At 43.8% G+C, this 20,084-nt stretch overlaps 2 protein-coding genes and 1 pseudogene across 4 annotated transcripts; 1 reads left to right on the top strand and 2 right to left on the bottom strand.

The window, feature by feature from the left end:
• Positions 1–867: 867 nt before the first annotated feature.
• LOC115166288 (targeting protein for Xklp2-B) lies at positions 868–9,262 on the bottom strand. Of its 3 annotated transcripts, none has more exons than XM_029720148.1 (16): positions 9,043–9,259; positions 8,544–8,684; positions 8,139–8,279; positions 7,886–8,033; positions 7,466–7,549; positions 6,911–7,021; positions 6,501–6,610; positions 6,275–6,420; positions 5,944–6,115; positions 5,663–5,801; positions 5,177–5,405; positions 4,691–4,957; positions 4,299–4,445; positions 1,980–2,091; positions 1,410–1,597; positions 868–1,050 (listed from the first exon to the last, which is right to left on the bottom strand). In XM_029720148.1, exons 2-16 carry the CDS (start codon positions 8,656–8,658, stop codon positions 940–942), a joined length of 2,220 nt encoding a protein of 739 aa, XP_029576008.1. In that variant the 5' UTR covers positions 8,659–8,684; positions 9,043–9,259; the 3' UTR covers positions 868–939. The 3 variants fall into 3 exon arrangements, with proteins under 3 accessions (XP_029576008.1, XP_029576009.1, XP_029576010.1); XM_029720149.1 differs by having other exon boundaries at positions 1,410–1,576; positions 9,043–9,246; XM_029720150.1 differs by lacking the exon at positions 8,139–8,279 and having other exon boundaries at positions 9,043–9,262.
• Positions 9,263–9,827: 565 nt separating this feature from the next.
• Positions 9,828–12,335, bottom strand: LOC115166290 (trafficking protein particle complex subunit 6b). Its single transcript, XM_029720151.1, has 6 exons — positions 11,898–12,335; positions 11,741–11,808; positions 10,870–10,987; positions 10,660–10,743; positions 10,466–10,559; positions 9,828–10,138 (listed from the first exon to the last, which is right to left on the bottom strand). Exons 1-6 carry the CDS (start codon positions 11,976–11,978, stop codon positions 10,107–10,109), a joined length of 477 nt encoding a protein of 158 aa, XP_029576011.1. The 5' UTR covers positions 11,979–12,335; the 3' UTR covers positions 9,828–10,106.
• A 268-nt stretch (positions 12,336–12,603) lies between these two features.
• LOC115166289 (zinc finger protein PLAGL2-like) lies at positions 12,604–18,135 on the top strand (annotated as a pseudogene).
• The last annotated feature ends 1,949 nt before the right edge of the window (positions 18,136–20,084 follow it).

Genomic DNA, 20,084 nt, shown 5'->3' with positions numbered 1-20,084 from the left:
AACAATGAACACATATGGAATCATGTAGTAACCAAGTGTTAACATTATTATTTTTTAAAGATTCTTCCAAGTAGCCACCCTTTGCCTTGAACACTCAACCAGCTTCATGAGGTAGTCACCTGGAATCTATTTAAATTAAAACAGGTGTGCCTTGTTAAGAGGCACACCCTAGGAAGGCACAAACCAGGCTGAGGGCTGGCCTTCTGGCTGTACCGGGTAGAGAACAGTACAACACCAAGATCCTCAAACTTTCATAGATGACCAGCAGGGTCAAATACATCAGTGGTTGTAGAGTGCAATAGATCAGCACCTCAGGAGTAAATGTCAGTTGGCTTTTCATATCTGAGCATTGAGTTCGAGACAGGTGCAGCAGTCGAAAACAGGCCAGGGTTCCATAGCCACGGCAGAACAGTTGAAAACCTTGCTCAGTTGGTCAGCCTCTGGTCCTGGAGATAGTCACTTATATACCCAGTTCTAGTGCTGTAGGCTTCCCCCCCCCAGAGGGAAAACCACAGACTACCGGTCCCTGGTAGAAAAAAGGTTGAGAAACACTGCAATAGCTCAGAATTCAAAAAGTATCAGAGAATGTTGTAAGTCCATTTTTATTGCTGAGACAGTCAAAACTACATTCGTCAGGAAATTAAAATACAGGTAAGACTTCAAAGACAGATACATTTAAAGCCTGGTGTTTTAAAAGGTTAAGACATGAAGAACATGACTTTATTATACATAATCGAAATCAAAGCGACAGCAAGTCAGAACAAGCAAGAAATGTACAGGCCATAGTGGGAATGAGCAGTCAGGTTTTTCCAGAGAAATTTAAAGCTGAAGGTTCAAACCAATAAAATAAAAGGCATAGAACTATGCCGCTTCACTGAAGAGGCATAGAACTAAATTAAGTGTTTATATAATATACACAACTAAATTCCTTCTCATCCATCATATGCGGAAGCGATCAGAAAAGTTGGGAGACTGGGGCACAGTGAGTGTGACATCGCTCTTCTTCAGCTCCAGCTGTTTGTAACGTCTGACGGGTTGGGCTTTGTGAACCTGAGGGACAGAGAGAGGACACTCCTGTACAACCAGGGCTTCTGTTCCGACAAACCACCACACACACGATTAAAAATACTAAACGCCCTAATGAGCAATAAATCAGTTGTATCAGATTAGGGTACACAACATTTTGAAACCGAAAAGGAAAGGTTTAGACAAGTTCAGGTTGGCCACCCTACCCAGGCGTGTTTGTGCTGGAACAAAAGCCAGCACATGTAGAGGGAGACTGGTTTATTTCAATAGCATGGTTTAAAAGCGGTATACAGACAAGCCCTTACCAGGCTACAACTTAGCTCTACAGTATTTTAAGCACATAACCAACTTCTGGGGGGCTGGTCTAAGGTCAGTGTAATTACCTGTTCTAGACGTAGCCTGGCCATGTCCTCCTTCTCACGCTCCTCCTGCTCCCTGCGCTGTTCCCCCTCTATGCGAGCCCTCAGCGCCTCCTTCTCACTCAACGCCTGGTCAAACTCCAGCCGCTCCTTGGCGCGGCGCTCTGTGGACAGCTGGAAACGCTCTGGAACTACAGAATTACTCATGTAGTCTAAAGAGAGGCAAGTAAAAAGGGGTTTGGGTGGCGAGGTGTTTTAAAAAGATTGGCAGGTGGTAAAGGCAAAAAGGTTATGAGTGCACAAGTCCAGCATTACCCAAACGAAGCCCACGTAAAGGAGTAGGCAACCCTGATCCAGTGTTGAGACTAAGATAAACAAGACTGGAATTTGTAGTTGAGGGAAAGAAATAGGCTAGAGATGAGTCTCAAGACAGGTAAAGATCCAAGAGAACTGTTCTGGGTGACAAAAGTGGGGGAATCCCTTAGATAAAGGGTGGGAGGAGAAGTTGAGTTAGAGGTCCAACAGGTTTCCAGGATTAAGGTTGTGGTCTATGGCCAGTGCAGAAAGAGGTGAGCGAGGCTGGTGTGATCTTACCCAGGACAGCGCGGTTCTCTTTCTTGGGGATGAACGGCTCTTTGTGAGTGACCATATTTGGTCGAGCTTTGAAGGTGGCTGCCTCCGCCTGGTGCTTCTGTTCCTCCTTCACCTGGAGAGAACAAGACATAGGGGCTTGGGCAGGAATAGTGCTGTGGCGGTCATGAAATTCTGTCAGCCAGTTGGCATCATGCAAAAGACTTCTGGGTTGATGGTAATTGACCGTTAATTAACAAACACGTTTAGCATCTCCAGGCCTACACACATACGAGCCGCTAGTGTGCGCATTTGGCACATCTTCATAAATACGTTTCCTCCCGAGTGGTGCAGCGGTCTAAGGCACTGCATCGCAGCACTTGAGGCGTCAGTACAGACCAGGGTTCGAGCCCAGGCTGTGTCACAACCAGTTGTGACCGGGAGTCCCATATGGGCGGTGCACAAATGGCCCAGCGTTGTCCGGGTTAGGGGAGGGTTTGGCTTTACTTGGCTCATCGCGCTCTAGTGACTCCTTGTTGCGGGCGGATGCCTGCAGGCTGACTTCGGTCGTCAGTTGAACGGTGTTTACTCCTACACATGGGTGCAGACGGCTTCCGGGTTAAGTGGGCAGGTGTTAAGAAATACGGTTTGGCGGGTCATGTTGAGGACGCATGACTCGACCTTCGCATCTCCAGAGACCGTTGGGAAGTTGCAGCGATGAGACAAGCTCTTAATTGGATATCACGAAAATAGGGTGAAAGACTTATATTTTAAGTAAATATTCACCATCACATCAAATCCATTATTTTAGGCAAGTCTAAAGAAACATGAAGAAAATTTCAGAAGAGAATAGGAGTTGGCTATGCGCCATGCCTTAAGCTTGTTCACTTAGCAGACAAGATGTCCTTGCCATTATTTTATAGTAAGAATTATAGAATTGATCTTGGCTGAATAAAATAGGAAGGATATTTTTCCCCATTCCAGAGCAAGAGGGTGCACGTATGAAGCGGCTATGTTGAGTGTAAAAGTGAGAATTTGAAACAGGTCCTATACGCTACATTGAGTTATTTGGCAACTTTAGTTGTGAATGATACAAACGTTAGATACAAAGATATGGGCTGCATGATGCGACTATAGGCCATTGATGAGTTGAGAAAGTCAAAAAAGCCTGCTCTCCATTCTTTGCCTCAGGATGCACATGCGGTTCTCGTTAAGTGATCCTATTTTCACCCATCAGACTAGTCTCAATTTAATCTAGTCTTTACTAATATGTAACATTTGTTTCGATTGAGAATGGGTCATCAAATGGGCAAGACATGGTCACCCATATGCACTAGAATAGCAAATAGAGGCCACTTTCCCACCAGTACGTTTTTCATGCAAGTCAGCTACTCCGGTAATGTCACTGCACAACAGGTCATATTCAGCACACTCTGTATGCCATGGGCTCTCCAACCATGTTCCTGCAGCAACCCAGTGCTTAAATTTGGGAAACATTGATAGTAACATGTTCTCGCAACGAAACATTTGATTGAACTGTTGACAGCCCCTCTATGCACGCTGGAGAAAGGAATGAAGGAGACGTAAACTCAGCGGTGAGATATTCTGTAGCTGAAGGTAAAGCGTCAGCCTATTAATGATAATATTTCACAAAACGCCCTATTACCAGACTATTCCAATTTCACTAGAATTGTAAGCCAAATCTGAATTTGTTTCATTTAGGCTTCACCAATTACGTACCAAAGATATCTTTAATCAGTTTCTTTTTCTGTTTTATTGCCATGTGCAGTAGGCTGTGCGTTGTATAACGGAACAATAATTTTAATTCAGGTGCTTTGAAACGACCATGTCTTCCACTCAGCTTCAACCTGTTGAACATCTTTCTTCAAATTGATCACAGTGATGCGAGTTTAAATGTCATTTGCATTGACATCAGAGTGGTTAGAGGGACAATAGAGCCCCAAGTACCAGGCCATTAGGACCTGATGATTGTTAGCCAGCTGGGTATAACTAATGCATGCCCAGAGTGCATAACAGGAGATTAGAATTTTACCGTGGTCATGACTGCTGGTGTGGCAGTAATAGGGTCACTGCAACAGCCCTAGACAGGAAATAGGATTTTGCAAGTAGTCGATGCACATATAAAAATAAACTGATTGTGCCAGATATGTAGTACTTCGGTGCCAGTCAGAAATACACAACTCGTTATTCTATTTATAGGGTCGGAGTATGAAAGAAACGGCATGAACTCAGCCACATCTTCAGTTTGACAGCCGAGCAGGAATTCAATAAAGCCAGTCAGTACCACTCTGGAGTTGTCCAGGGACCCCGCCTTGGCCTTACCATCTGCTCCCAGCGGTCGTGCTTGACAGCTCCCCGCTCATCGATGAGCAGCTTGAAGGGCTCAGGCTTGGTGGGCTCAGCCACCTTCTTCTCTGGCAGGACCACCTCATGGAAGTCCGGCAGCAGCTGGGCCTTGAACTTGGGCACCTGAGGTTCAGAATTTTTTATTGACCAATCTGGTTACAATAGCATTTTCTAGCTAAACAACTTGCAGCAGAAAGGCTTTAATTCATTATCCCAAAATAATGTTGCACCACACCATCTAATGACAGGGCTCAACAGGCAACTGCTCCTGTAACCCCTCTAGTGGCACTACTCATCAGGTCTTCCCATATTAATAGAATTTATAGCAAACGCAACCCGAGGAGAAAACTGAACACTTAAGGCAGTACCTCTTCATGCCTCAGCTCTTCCAGCCTCTTCTCTTTCAGCAGCCTTCTCTCACACTCCCTCTCTTCAAAGGAGAAGGGGCACACGTCCATCTGGGTCTTGTCCTGGAGCTTAGGCTGGAAGGGCAGGCCAAAGTGGGGTGCTGCGTGGGCCTTGAGCGGGGCCGGGGGTTTTACCTCCACCTTTCGGTCTATGCGCACCTTCTTCTTCAGGGCCCATGCAGGGGACTCTGGAACAGTGGGACACAGCACCTTCTTCTCTGGGACACCCTGTAAACCAACAGGTGTGGGTATCCCATTAGCAAGGGCACCATCACGGTATTATACCAGAGCTAGAATGTTTTGCATGCAAAATATGACATTTTCTGTTCTTTGTTTGGCATGACAATACCATAAGGAGCAGAGTGCAAACAGACTGGCATCCAGGCTACATGTACTACCAATCCATGACAATGTAGTAAAAACTAGAGTTGGCCGTGTAGCACTCACCACCACCTCCTCTAGGATCCTAACCGGCAGCGGGCGGGAGTGGAAGGTGTGCTGCTCCTCGGGCTCCTCGGGCTCCTCCGGCTTCTTACTGGCATTTCGATCCGTCAGCCTCTTGTCCATGTGCAAATGGAAGCCCTCAGGCCGCGTGGACTCCTTCACCGTGGGCTTCTTGGGGTTCTGCGCCCCCTCTAGGATCCTCCTGTTCAGCTCCAGGGCCTTGAACTTAAACCTAGAAAATACCGCAGGACAGGGGTGGATAATGAAGGTTGCAAATAGAATAAGTGAAGACAATTCCTTATTCAAACAAATCATTTCTATCCTCTTCAAGAGGGTTCAAGGTCGTTGGACCATGTATGTCAGCTTCATTCTAGTAACGTAGAGTACACACTGGTAGAAGTAACCCACCAAGTCTAATAACTACTATTTATAGGCCACCCCTCATGCCAGTAGAAGAACAGAGTGAAGAAGCCTTAAGTGTGGACTCACTGTTGGAGTTTCTCGAGTTCCTCAGCCTCAAGCTCAGCGCTGCTCTTGACTGTCGTGGGTCGGCACCTCTGCCGGGTCATCAGCTGAGGAGTGTGAGGGTGGGTGATCTTCAGCTGCTCACTCTTCATAGGCGACGGGCCTGAATGAGAGAATCATTGTCGTTTGCTGCCATTTTTACTTCATGCACATGCATCCAGTGAGCACACCCCAGAGCGTGGGACTGCCACCATTGCCTGTCATGTATAACAGCAAGGACTGGTTGGATTAGAGCTAATACACACCCCTCTCGTGGCTCTGTCGACTGCGAAGGTGGTAGCGGGTTGGAGTCCGTCTCTGAAACTGCTCAATCTGCTGGGCCATGGGCACATAGGGGGCAGGGTCCTCCAGCTTCCTCTTGCTGCCAGTAGACATGTTAAAGGGCTTGGGCACAGTGGTACCATTTGACGCCTTGGCCTGACAAAGAAAATAATTCAGGAGATGACGTCAAGGGGAAACAAATATGTCTGGGTGAAGCGACAACCTAGGGAAGAGGAAAAATCATATCTTCGGGTTGCACCCATCCCTTAAACTGCCATAGCAGCTGATGTGGCCAAAAAAAAGCTAGCTACTTACGGGGGAGGATGGGTGCTTGCGGAGCTGAGCGGTGAAGTCCAACTCCATGTACGGTGCCAAGGTGCCGACCTTGACACGTCCATCTGTGCTGAAGTTGAACTCTTTGGGTACGGTGGTGGCCAGAGTCAGCTTCTTAGGGGGCTGACCTGAGTGACGACATGATTGACAAGATGAAATCCTGCTTAATGAAGACAGATTACTCCTTCCTACAATTGAAGCTACTCACTGCCTGCCATTGCAGCCCTGTAACTGGCCTCGTTCCTCTTCCGCTGGTCAGCCACTTCCTTCTGAAGAGTCTTGATGCGCTCCATCTCCTGCTGCTCAGAGCTCTTATGCCTGGGGTTGACATACGTTATAACACAATCTAGGGATATTAACCTTCAAATGCAGTGTTCCACAATCCGGGTCCTAGAGAACCACTGGGTTTTGCAAGCTTTTGTCCTAGCCCAGTGTCAATACATGATTAGTTGATTAAGGAGTTATTGCTAGGGTTATAACGCTGAGTGATGGAAATGTAACCAGTCAAATTCCTTAAAGTATCCATGGATTAAAGGACTGACAGTCTTGTCAGCACCAACATCAGGTCATGCATGCCTCCTTTAATTAAAATCCATGAGTGATAGCAGAATGACATACTGTGTGGTGGTGGGGGCTGCTGCAACACGCCGGGCCCGCGTGGCTGCTCTGGAGTTGAGTCGCACGGTGGTGCGGACACTAAGACTGCGCCTGGGGGGCAGAGATGAGCTCCTGGCAAATGAACAGACCAGGACAGTCTGGTTACTTTTGTCCACAAGACAAATTGGTCAAGGTTCATTATTAAAGATGGAATCTGCAGTAGGGGGAAACAGCACCACTGCCCAGGAATTATTGTTTTGTTGACAAAGCAGCGCTCTCCACCTCTGCATGTGACAAAGTAATACATTCACCAACACCCAATATTCATTTCATATTTCAAACCCAATAGTGAACAGTTTGGACCATGCTAAACAAGCCATCTCAAAATACATTTCCACCATGGTGGGAGGGGGAAGACAAGATACTCCAGTTGTCTAACTTCGATGTGTTGACGAAATGAGCTGTAAACAGTAAGATGAATTGCTGTCTGCCATGACCACATCCAGGGCTAGATTTAATAATTCCAGGCACACTGTGGCAGAGGGGAGGATAGTGAAAATGTATAAATTCACTGACCTTCTCTGCTTCTTGACAGGTGGTACTTGAGGGGCGGTGTGCCATTCTTCCTCATTGCAGGCTGCCTCTTTGCGCTTTGACACCCTTCAGTGGAGAAACAAGTTAAATTACCACTTAGAAGCATACAGTTGCTTGGTCTAATACAATAGGAAGTTAATTTAGTCCTGAACTGGTCTGCAGCTAAACAGGTTGATGCTGGTTATAGAAGAAACATTACTTTAGCATTATAACTGTTTGCCATCTTTCCTTTCCACTTGAAATTGGCTAATAAAAACTCCAAACACCCATGAATGCAACAGGATGGCTGCAATTGTGTTCTTCAAGAAGAACCACATTCCTTAGTAACTAAATTTGACCAATGTAGAGCCTTAGAACTCTCACGAGATGTCAGCCGAGCTGAGTGTTCTAGAAGCAACATACCTGCGTGGTTGGGCAGGGGGTCCCTTCCTTTTTGGCAGGGCAGCTACCGGAGCTGGCTTATTTCCCCAGGAGGTGACAATGTTGGGGAGGGTAGCTAAGGACATGCTCAGGGAATCTGCTGTGGGTCCTAAGGAAGTGCTTGGGGCCTCTGTGGAAACAAGAATATATATCACATTACACACAGGTCAGTCAAACTTGTAAATGTAAGTGTGAAAACACCCTGGATAATCATGAAACTGTCTAAAGTACCAACCTGAGTTAGAGTTGTCCTTCACCCTGGGAGAAACAATCATCCTGGGCAAGTGTGTTTTAGGGGTCATTCCAAATGGTATATTGTTTCTGATTGGGGTGGCAAGGTAGCAACACATTCCCCCATCCTGGCCAGCCCATTGGTCTGCAGAAAGTCACACGATTCAAGAATAAAGTGTAAATTCAACAACTTTGCAAGTTACAATAGGTGATAAAGCATTTAACACCCAGACCCATTTGTCAGCGTGCTCCAATATTTCAAAATGCATGCATTATTCTTGGGAAGATCTATCCTTACACAGCCCATGGGAATTGTATAGTCGTTGCCTTACAAACCCTTACCTTCTAAAATCGGATTTCCTCCAAAATACTGTATAATATTGTGCACAAGCTTGCGAACATATCTCACCAAACCAAATGTCTGCGTTGTCCTCCGTATCTAATGCGTTGAAATCAATGACATGTGACGGTGCATCAAATACGTAGCGACTAGCCGATTCCCTCTGCGCCATCTCACCATCCATTTCAGCAGCTGTCTGTAGTTGGTCTCCTAACAAGCAGATGATGCATGACAGGAGGCCAATTGTTAAGATGGGAGTTAGCCACTGATACGTTTTCAAAACTAACTTCGCTAAATGTTACTTTTTTCCCCCCATGAACACATTTAACTGCGTAGCGACAAGATAGATATACAGTACGTTAACATAAGACGCACAAGAGAGCCATATAAAGACAAAATACCAGAAATGGTATCGTTAGTGTAATGAAGCTAGCGCACAGTAACTAGCGCACAGTAGCTAACGTCGGGGTACTAGCTAGATACTGTACTGTTGATCCAAATTATCTGGGTATATTATGAGATAAAAATAGTTAACATGTTCATAAAAATACACTACATTAAAACGTACCTTTTAAACGTGTATCTTAGAAACACAACCAAGCCGTAGTGGCAATCCCTTGAGCCGTCAGTTAGCTTCAGTGCTGCAATAACAAAATAAGGGTCGGCGTTACCGTTTAAATGTCCTCCCCATTTGAACCAGCCAATCAACAGCCTCTTTCCATTGGTTTAACATGCCTAGATTACTGCAAACTCAAATTATATTTCCTGCCACGTGAGGAGTTTCTGTAACGATTCTGAATGCCCACATTCTTACATTTAGCTACATTTTACTAATTTAGCAGACACACTTACACAGAGTCAACTAATGTATCTAGATAAGAAACCCACATAAGTCATTATAATTGACAATTCCCACAAAAAAGCTAAAACCTACAACAGTGCACGAGTTCGTTTTGGATGGCCCGGTGCACCGGGTGTGCGGGGTTTACTCATTTTAAACCATTCCATTGGTCCTCAAAATAAAACTCCACCAACTGGGACAACGGACCATGCAAAACTAACTCTTCTAGTAACAATGGGTTTCAACAACAACAGATGAAAGGGAAATCTTTGACCATGTTCTTTGAAGAGCATCATTTTTCATCATTAATTTATCAACAATGTAACAAATGTAACTCGATGGGCAAGGATTCAATCAACTGCAAATAATACATGTGCATTTGCACAGCATCATGCTCTATAGGCCTAATCTTTATCAATTGTTAAATAAAGTAACTCTTTTTTTGCATGTTAGGCCTACTTATTTAGGCCTATGCTATGGTCTAACTTCAACAAATGATATGGATACAAAGGTTGAAATAGACTTGGGTCTTTAATCAACACTCAGTGCAAATAATATTTTTCAGATGTAAAGAAAAAACATGATTCATGTGCATGTTACAATAATGCATTCATTAATCGTAATCAACAATAATAAGTAACAATAGTACAAATACATTTGATAAAAACATATGATATGTAGGCACAACACTGATGTCTGCATGCAGGACATTTCAAGCTTTTGTTCAATAAAGAAAGTCAAGCAACTGGGCTGGGTGGCGTTGGAGTGAATATGCCTTCCTTCAGAGGGTGCTACATCTTCTGGATCATGACCTGAAATTTACCTGTGTAGAATTAAACAATATGTCACAAGGATAAAAGTACTGTATATCCCGAGATCATTTTGCTCTTCCCATACCAACATCACACACAACATACTGTATCAGTCTGGGCTGACTGATGTTTTTGGTTGGTTGTATTAAACTGTGTTGAGTAATGGTTGGGGCATGGTTATGCTTGAGAATCATTATAGCTCTGGATACCTGTAATAAGTCTAACTTTCATTAAACTGTTTACAACCCTGGATATCTTGTTTATAGAGGAATGTTTGGTTAGATGTTGAATAGATTTCTCAATTCACAAGCTCTACCAAAGAGAAAAGTCTTCCTTACAGGCAGGCATAACGGACACCTCTGCTGTGACAATACTCTTCACTCCCAGGTTGGAAAGCCCTCCTCTAACCAGGCCACATGTGAACGCCAAATACTGCAATGACAGGGGCAGGGAGAACCATTCATGTGGTGAAAGTTGTCCAGGTATAAATAGTGCTTGACAAGTGAGTTTTTCCCCCATTATGCTTCCTCACCTTAGGGGCATGCTCCAAATACTGTTTACCGGCAGAGAGCTGAGTGAGTAACCGGAACTTGTTATCCTGCAGGACATAAATACCCTGAAAAATAATCCACAGAAATCAACACTACATGAAAAATGACAATATATTCAGTGAAAATATTTGACTGCATAATATTTCCATGAGAGGTGGTGATTGAAGTGCAATTGGAAAATTTAACCTTACTTGGTGGTTTGTTCTTAGGTTATCAATTTGCTTTTTGAAGACACAGGTCCAGAAGTCTTTGCAGATGAATTTCATGACATCAAGCTCATCTTTAAACCGTGCTGTGTCTTTGGTGAACCTAAAGAAATAGAGTATGTTCACCATGATGTTGTTCCCAGGGCCGGCTCCAGACAGAAACAGGTGCTTAGGGCCCCAGGCCGCTAGGGGGCACCCAACCCAGGGCCCCAGGCCAGCTATCTAAACTTGTAGAAATCATGACCAAATACCGACCGGTCACACAGGGTATGTGCCCAGGAGCCCTGACCTTCAGGGGACCCCCACTGATTTTGTTAATCACTCTCACTCAGATATCATTAACATGGTATAAGTCATGGAAAAACGTGTAGAAGTGCAGGAAATTAGCTTAAACTGAAAAAATATGTATCCACCCCATGGCTAAATGGGTAGAATTGCACCAAATTGGCTGTAAAACTGCAAAGGTTTTTCTCTGCCCCATGGTAAAATGAGTAGAATTGCATGAAATGTGTTATACAATTGCTAACATTTCTCTGCACCTTATGGCAAAATATGTAGAATTGCAAGAGATTCACCTTAAAATGTAAATGTATTTCCGCTATCGGGGGTGGAAATCACACTTTTTTTTCGTGAGGTGGGGAGGGGACCCCAATCAAATCTAACTTGGGGCCCAAAAAGGGTAGTTCCATTACCATTGACAGATCAGGTTGGAAAATATCACCCTTGGAGATAATTTGTGTTTAATGATGTCAGTGATTATTATAATAATTGGAGGTGGTCACAGTGGTAAACAACAACATTAATTATCCTATTAGTATCAATAAATAAACAAAACAAACATAGTGCTTCAACAAACCTTTCTATTAGTCCCTGACCCACCCGGAATCCCATATTTTCCAGTTTGGTAATACATCTCCCATTTTCCTAAAGGATACGAGGATAAAATCACATAATTAGTTATTATGCACACACATTCCATATGTTCCAATACCATAAAAAAAATCTGGCCTCACCATTTCCCCATGTTCAGATGATTTGTATATATACTGTATCACCTCATTGTGTAAAAACTGAAAAAGGGCTTCGTCTGCCATCCTTGGTTATTCCCAAACCTATCAAACACCTCTGGCTAGTAAGGATGATGCCACCCTAAATGCTATCAGTATTCATATATAGATATTTGTTATATATATATATATATATAACGTTATATATATTCGTCTTTGAATTTAGGGATGTGTGTTTCTACAGTTACTTAATAATGTAGAGCAAAGAACACAACCTAATCGAAATTTCTATGAACCCACGAGTATTTAAGCCAACATATATTTCTAACTAGCCGTCAATAAATTACTATTATTAAATATCTCAACTGAGTCGTGAGACGCAAAGATTTAACGATGAGACATGAAAATAAACATCTGACAGAGGTCCTTCTTTCACACTAGCAAACAGTCGGCCAAAAGAATGCCTGAATAGGAAGCGAAAAAGACAAATAAAAAATGATGAAAATCTTATTATTACATTCCTTATTATTTAACAGTTCATACGTTTAAAAAATGTCAGGGGATGTATGTGTTAATTAGCCAATTAGACACGAGAAACATTGTGGCAATGTGGGCAACAACGTTACATAAGCATATATGGGCTACTTCCATAGAGATAGATAGAGGACTCATCTTTGTATCTGTAATATTGTAGCGTCTGTGACAGCATCAAATCAAATCAAATTGTATTGAAAATAATAAAATATTTTTACAAAATATCTCAGAGAAAAGCAACAAGAACCGATTCCCGAAAGTTTTAAAGGTACGTTAACGCCAATTTTGAACAGAAAAGTCCCAAATATAAGTCTGCCAGCCTGATAGTAAAACTCGACTCATGCCGAGCAACTTCGTGACATGAACTTGCTGAATTTCTTTTGCAGTTTTCAAATAGTAGTGCAATATGTCTATTTCTGTTAATTACTTAATTACTAGCTGGAATAATGAAAAGCATAACTGTTTCCTGCTGGCGCTCACCAAATGTTCAGAATACAAGTGTTAAAAAGTAGTTTTTTTATGCTAGTCCTTATCTTCGCACTACATGCCACCATTACGGTTTTTTTCGATCATGAATTACATTAGCTAGTCCCGTTTATTGAGTTTTCTGTTTTCTCTATATATTCAAATTGACTAGCGTTGCGTGAATTAGATAGTCGTTTAAAAAGCACATTTCTGAAACACATCATTAAAGATCATACACAGGTTGAGCAGCTCGAGTTGATGATTAACCATATGTTCGTTGTATTCAGACACTTGATTGGTTTTCAAGTGTCACTAACATACCTTGTTTTACATTGTGTTGAGATCAGAGACGGTTTTAGAGCTAGAATTTTCTAATATAGAAAACCTTGGCTCATCATGCCACCCAATTTCCACAAGAGGGCACTATGACTAGAACGTTGATCTGCAGCACTTGCACAATTATAACCATAGTTGTACTAAATCCTTAACTTAAATTTATTGCGACAGTTTTCCTTTTTTCGCCTGTGTAATTGCAAAAACCGTGCAACTCCATTACATTACAATTTCAAAGTAATTACTGAAGTACTATGTAATTACAGTGTTACTACCAATGACATATGTCTATGGTTATTACATGGGGTGTATCAGGCACCAGCATGACTGTAGGTCATTTCATCACACAACAACTATAGGCTGATCTGTGCTTATTTGTGCTTATATATAGGGCTGTAATCATGCAGAGCTGCCTCTCACATTCAACCCCTTCTCTGGCTGGTGTGGCTGGATGAGACCGGGAGAAGAACCACACAACTTACCCAAGAATTACCCTCTGGAGAGACACACACACACACACACACACACACACACACATACAACTCACACAAGCTCAGGTACGCTCATACACATCCAGTCCGAGCTTTACCGGCTGAGTGTTTGACTCCTCTCCTTTCATCGCCCAGGCCCTATTGGGTTGCTATGGCAGCTGCTGCTGCAGAACCACCCCATCTGATAGAAGCTTGCACAGGAAAGGGAGACAGGCGGACAGACCCTCGCCTGGAGAGAATACGAAACACTCCACTAACAGCATTCAGCAGCACTCAACACCCCACTCTCCATTAAGGGTGCAGCCAAGGTTGTCAAGTTTGAAGGTCCTCTCTTAAAATACCCCATGAGTCTGCTCAGGCTTATGGCCTGCTGCCTTCTGCAGAAGACCCAGCGCTGTTCCCTCTGCTAGAAGATGTTCCAACAGAAGGAGCACCTGAAAAGCCACCTGCAGGCCCATGACGCCAACAGGCAGGTGTTCCAATGCCAGGAGTGTGGCAAACAGTACAGCACTCAGCTAGGCTACCGGCGCCACCTTCTGGCCACCCACACCCCCACCTCCCTCTCTGGTGAGCTCCATTTCCAGGAGGGGGAGTCCACCCTGCTAGGGAGCCACACCGACAGGCCTCAGCCACTGGGGGGTGCCACCGACGGCATCAGGGAGAGGAAGTATTCGTGCGAGCATTGCGACCGACGTTTCTACACCCGCAAGGATGTGCGGCGCCACGCGGTGGTGCACACGGGCCGCCGGGACTTCCTGTGCCCGCGCTGTACCCAGCGCTTTGGCCGCAGGGACCATCTGACACGCCACCTGAAGAAGAGCCACGTCCAGCAGGCCACACCCACCACCCCCACACCCACCCTCCCCCACCACACCTGGCCCCGTAAAGGAGCAGAGTCCTGTGTCATGTGCCATGGGGCCCCCCTCAAAGGAGCCCATAGAGACCTTCCCCATGGACATGTACAGCAGCTACCCCCTGCAGACCATGTCCAATCCAGGCATGGGCCACCACCACCACTCCCTCATACAGGTTTCCCTGTCCACGGCCATGGGGGTGGGCCGCCACATGCCGGACCCCGCTCCCCATCTCCATCTCCACCACCACCTCCCCCAGCCCCAGCAGCAACAGCAGCCTTATGGCCACATGCCCAGGTACCAGCATGGGTCTACCTCATACCCCCACCCTGACACAGAGAGCTTTCTCATGGACCTGCAGAGTGGGCTGCCCCCACACCTGACCGCAGCCTCCTCTACCTCCTCCTCTCCTCAGAGGGAGGTGCTCTCAGAAGCCCAGGGTGGGCCAGGGGCCGGGGACCCCCACATTCTGTCCAGGAGCCCCGCTCTCTCCTCGGCCGAGCTGTCATGCGCTGCTAACATGGACCTGGGTCCTCTCCTGGGCTTCCTGCCGTTCGGCCTGCCTCCCTACAGTGCTCATATGAGTATGGGAGGTCTGGTGATTGGCTACCCCTCTAGCTCCACCTCCACTGTGCCGCCCTCCTCCTCCAGTCCCCTGCCTTCTCAGGCCCCAGGAGGCCTTACCTTCCAGCAGCCTCCACACCCCAGGGCCCTGGAACCCACAACCACAACATCAACCAGCTACCTCAGGGGTTCAGCAACCCTGGAATGAGCACTTCCACCTCCCTACCTCACTACTACCAGGCCTTTCAACAGTGAGCAGCCTGATACCATGTGACCTAACACCAGGCCAAGGGACACTTTAAATAGTCATGAATAAAGCCTCCGATACAATATGAGTGTTTAGAACAGGGATGGGCAAGTGAAAATTTGTTGTCTCCCTCTTGACAGCGGAGAGGGGGGGAAAAGGATGTTTTAAAGTTAACACGTTTTGCAATGGGGCAGAGTGAAGATTTAGCAATTTTATAACAAATTTCATGCAATTCTACAAATTTGTGCATTGATGCATTGGTGCATTGATGCGCAGGTCACTTGCCCATCCCTGGTCTAAAATGACCAGAATACACAAGTGATACATACACTATATATACAAAAGTATGTGGACACCCTTCAAATCAGTGTATTGGGCTATTTCCGCCACACCTGTTGCAGACAGGTGTATAGAATCGAGCACACAGCCATACAATCTCCATAGACAAACGTTGGCAGTAGAATGGCCTTATTGAAGAGCTCAGTGACTTTCAATGTGGCACTGTCATAGGATTCCACCTTTCCAACAAGTCAGTTTGTCAAATTTCTGCCCTGCTAGAACTGCCCCGGTCAACTTCCAGACAGCAGGTGTCCACATACTTTTCATCATGTGGTGTATATGCTTTCAATGTGCTTGCATTTTAAAAAAAAAATGTTTTTTTTAATTGCATGAGTTCTCAGTCTTTAAAAACGATGCTCATAAAGCTTTCGGTGGCAATAATTTCCATTATGACGTTGAACACAATGAACCACCTCATCAGTATTACCTCATCCGATTCAAATCAACTTGAGCAGAAGGAGAATAGGGAGTGTCTTTTAGCAACCCAAATGTTGTTTAACTGAAACCTGTTAGAAATAGGCCAAGTGGTTGCACTTTGGAAAGATTGCGTCAGGTCTATACAATGTGGACATAAGTACTACATGACACCTGCCACTCATCTTGATTTTTTATTTTTTTTCAACAATGTGATTTACTTTGATGACAATAGTTATGCTAGATATATAACAGCAGTTTGCATAACATTGTACTTTTGTGTCATCGTGTAATGCTTATTTATACAAAAACTAGACACGTTTCATTTTTAAGTTCCTTTTAAAGAAGTTTTCTCTTCCCAGTACCCCATTCCACTTATTTGGTCTGTTCCAGACAGTATTAGCACACTGGATCAAGTAATCAAGGGCTTGATAACTATAATAAACTGGGCGGTTTGAGCCCTAAATGCTGATTGGCTGAAAGCCGTGGTATATCAGACCGTATTCCACGGGTATGACACATTTATTTACTGTTCTAATTATGTCGGTAACCAGTTTATAATAGCATTAAGGCACCTCAGGGGTTTGTGGTATATGGCCAATATACCATAGCTAATGGCTCTATGCAGGCACTCCTTGTTGGGTCGTGTATAAGATCAGCCTTTAACCGTGGTATATTGGCCATATACCACACCTCCCCGGGCCTTATTGTTTAAGTTGACCATTTAAATCAGCTGTGGTTGTTCTGGTATAGACCAAATAAGTGGAATGGCAGGGGGTACTCGAGAGGTTTGGCAAACACCTCTTTAGAGAGTTACTGAAATGGGTTTCATATTACTGCATATCATTGACTGTATCCTGTATTCAGTCAAATGTCGCACCGATGTCTTAAAAAATGCTACTGTTGTGCCTCTTGGATGTCTACTCTCGACTGTGTTGAAGCACTTATGACATTATGAAAGGAGAGAATTGATGTCTTAAATTTTTTGTTTGTTCCTTTTACCTCAACAACATGCTCTCCTAGATGAACAGCTAAACAGAATTATGTCCTGTGGGCTTAGGGTAGGTCTATATCTTTCCAGTTTACTTTGGCTCTGAGTTGTGCCATTAGATCTAAAGTGAAAATGTAGGTTTTATGAATCTAGTTGCTTTTTATTTTGTTGATACAACACACAGTGATATTAATTGACCCATATTCTTTGTACCTCTATACTATTATAGTATATGTTATTTTATTTTGCCATATTCTGTCACCGGTGTAATCTAAAAATATAACAAGAAGTGTAACAGGCAGTACAGAAAATGTTGTATAACATCTCCTCCTGGAACATTGTCTCTTTTACCAGTTCTCATGTATTATATCCTATCCTGATATGTACATCTCTGTTCCACGCCCATGTTTATTGTTGCTTGTTTGCCGCATTCCAGACTGACTACATTGCAGATGCCTGCCAGATCTCACAACGCCTGGATAGGTGTTTTAAGACATCTGCCAACCACATCATATGATATAGTAATCTGATGCCCGGCTGTACAGTCGATGACGTAACATGCAACCATTGGTTGATGCAATGCACCTGTCTGCAATGTAGTCGGCCTGGAACGTGACTGTTGACTACCTCAGAAAAGAGCTACTTGTTACTCTTCATATCATTGTGTAGAGTTTATTTTTGTCAGTTCAACGAACTTTAGTACTAGATTTGTTTTGAGGTTAGCTTAGCATATTGACGGAAGGATGTTAGCACAATAGTTCAGTTCCCATTATATTAAATGGTGATTTTATTGTATTGAATTGCGGTGTTGCCTGCAGTAAAATTAGCTACTATTTAGGCAAACATCCCCGTTAGCTCTTAGGACTACGCTCTAGCTGTTTGTTCCATCACCCTGTAGAAGAAGTTCCAAAATAAGAATTGTTCTTATATTATCTTTGAAGCATTTTGTTATTGTCAGAATTTGAACAATAAAGTACCCCATAGGTTGATTGATTTTTCACTACCGAACACATTTCCTCTATAGATGTAATGTCATTTGTTATTGTCAGAATTTGCTTCCATACATTTACACACGAAAAGGTACAAATATTAAAGAACATTTATGTACATTTTACCCGTCAAATAATGTAGCGTAGCCACTATTTCATCACACACCAGTTTATTTTACACAGACAGACCAAGTTGAGGATCTTCTGACTGATTGTGAGGGAAGTCTACAAGAATGCAGTCCAACGGAAGAGGTACGTTGGACTGGTCAGAAGAGGTCAGAAGCACATTTACAACATACAGTGAGCAAGGCAGGAAGCTTGCGCTGCATCTCATCAACTGGTAGACCAGAATCAATTTACATGAAGTTGATTGCAGTGCAAAGACGGTACAACTACTGTAATGGGAACAATGTGTCTTCTAACCACAAAATGAACCACAGTAAAATGTGTGGTGTAGGAAATCTTTTGAACTGATGATCTTCCATAGTCTCTTGGCCAGGTATTTCTTCAGCAGGACCTGGGACTTCAGTACTATATTGCTGCCCTTCCCTGCAATGTTGTTGAGCCACGGGTGTCTTAGACACTGCAGCATTTATTCGCCCTCTAGCCAAACAGGGAAACGGGTAGAAGAATTACTATTAAACTGTAATAATCACATACTTTTGTTGATGTAGTGTATATTAGACTCGCAGCATATAAGTGATGACCCCTAAGGTCCACATGTCTGTGGGGAAGGACACAAAGTCAAAGTTGACCACCTCTGGGGCCAGAAATTCAGGGGTTCTAAAATTGAGAGCTTTCCCGAGGCCTGTATCTGAATCCCAGGAAGAAAGAACATTCATTTTCAAGGTTATCTTTGAGAGAGCTGCTACCAATGCTCACAATAAAGCCCCCAACACACAGAGCTGTGGAGAAAGGAGACATTACCTTCTGACCAGCCCAAAGTCGATAATCTTCACCTGATGGCCAGTGTGATTCACACAAAGGATATTCTCCGGTTGGAAACATTGTAGTGGATAAATGAGCCATTGATTACTTTTCATGACACCGACACATGCATGAGTGCCTCTTTGATTCATGGTGAGTGACCATGCAGTGCTTCAAGTGGTGATTAAAATGTGTCTGTCATTTGTGACAGTTGGTGGTGGGCCTTAAAATCTGGTTTGAGACAATGCATATCGAGTCCACCATACTCACTTTCAGGTCGAGGTGGAGGACGTACATCTGATGCATGTAGCTGACCCTTTCACAGATCCGCTTGGCAAACACCATGGCATCCACCTCGGTCAGCGGTGTACTCTCATCCACGATCCTTTCAAACAGCTCTCCACCCTCAACACTGCCACACACAGACAGCACGTTGACCAACTCCACTGCTCCTTTCCCCTTTCCATTGTGTTCTTTTATCTGATGGATGTAATGCACTTTGTTTCGTCATGTATCCATATTTGTGGTGATTTTGGCTACTGTATGTATGTCTCTGAATGTCTGTATTTTGTACTTTAGTGTATGCTGCCAGTAAACCAAATCTCCCCTCACGAGATCAGTAAAGTATATTAATGAATTGTTAATATATTGATCCCTGTTAAATTATATGTAGAATGTTGGGAAGCACTACAGTCTAATGGAGTTCATGACAAGGAATATCAGAAGGGAATATGAAGGAATAGTAGCAAATTACTATTCCAGAATTAACACCAGCTGGGGCTTGGCCTCAAAGACCTCGTAGAGCTGGAGGATGTTGGGATGACTCAGCTGGTTTATCGCCTGCACCTCGTTATTCACCTTTTTTCACAGGCAAATGTAAACATACAAATATATATTTATTTTTTACAGGTACATATATATATATATTTATTTATATTTTACAGGTCATATTTGTATGTTGACATTTATATATGTATATCATGTTGACATTTATCAACATGGTAAAAGACCATGCAGTGTATACATTTAACCATTCACACAATGA

Source organism: Salmo trutta, chromosome 28 (assembly GCF_901001165.1).
Source record: "Salmo trutta chromosome 28, fSalTru1.1, whole genome shotgun sequence".
In the NCBI taxonomy this organism is placed as follows: domain Eukaryota; kingdom Metazoa; phylum Chordata; class Actinopteri; order Salmoniformes; family Salmonidae; genus Salmo; species Salmo trutta.
This window is presented reverse-complemented; position numbering and strand designations above follow the sequence as displayed.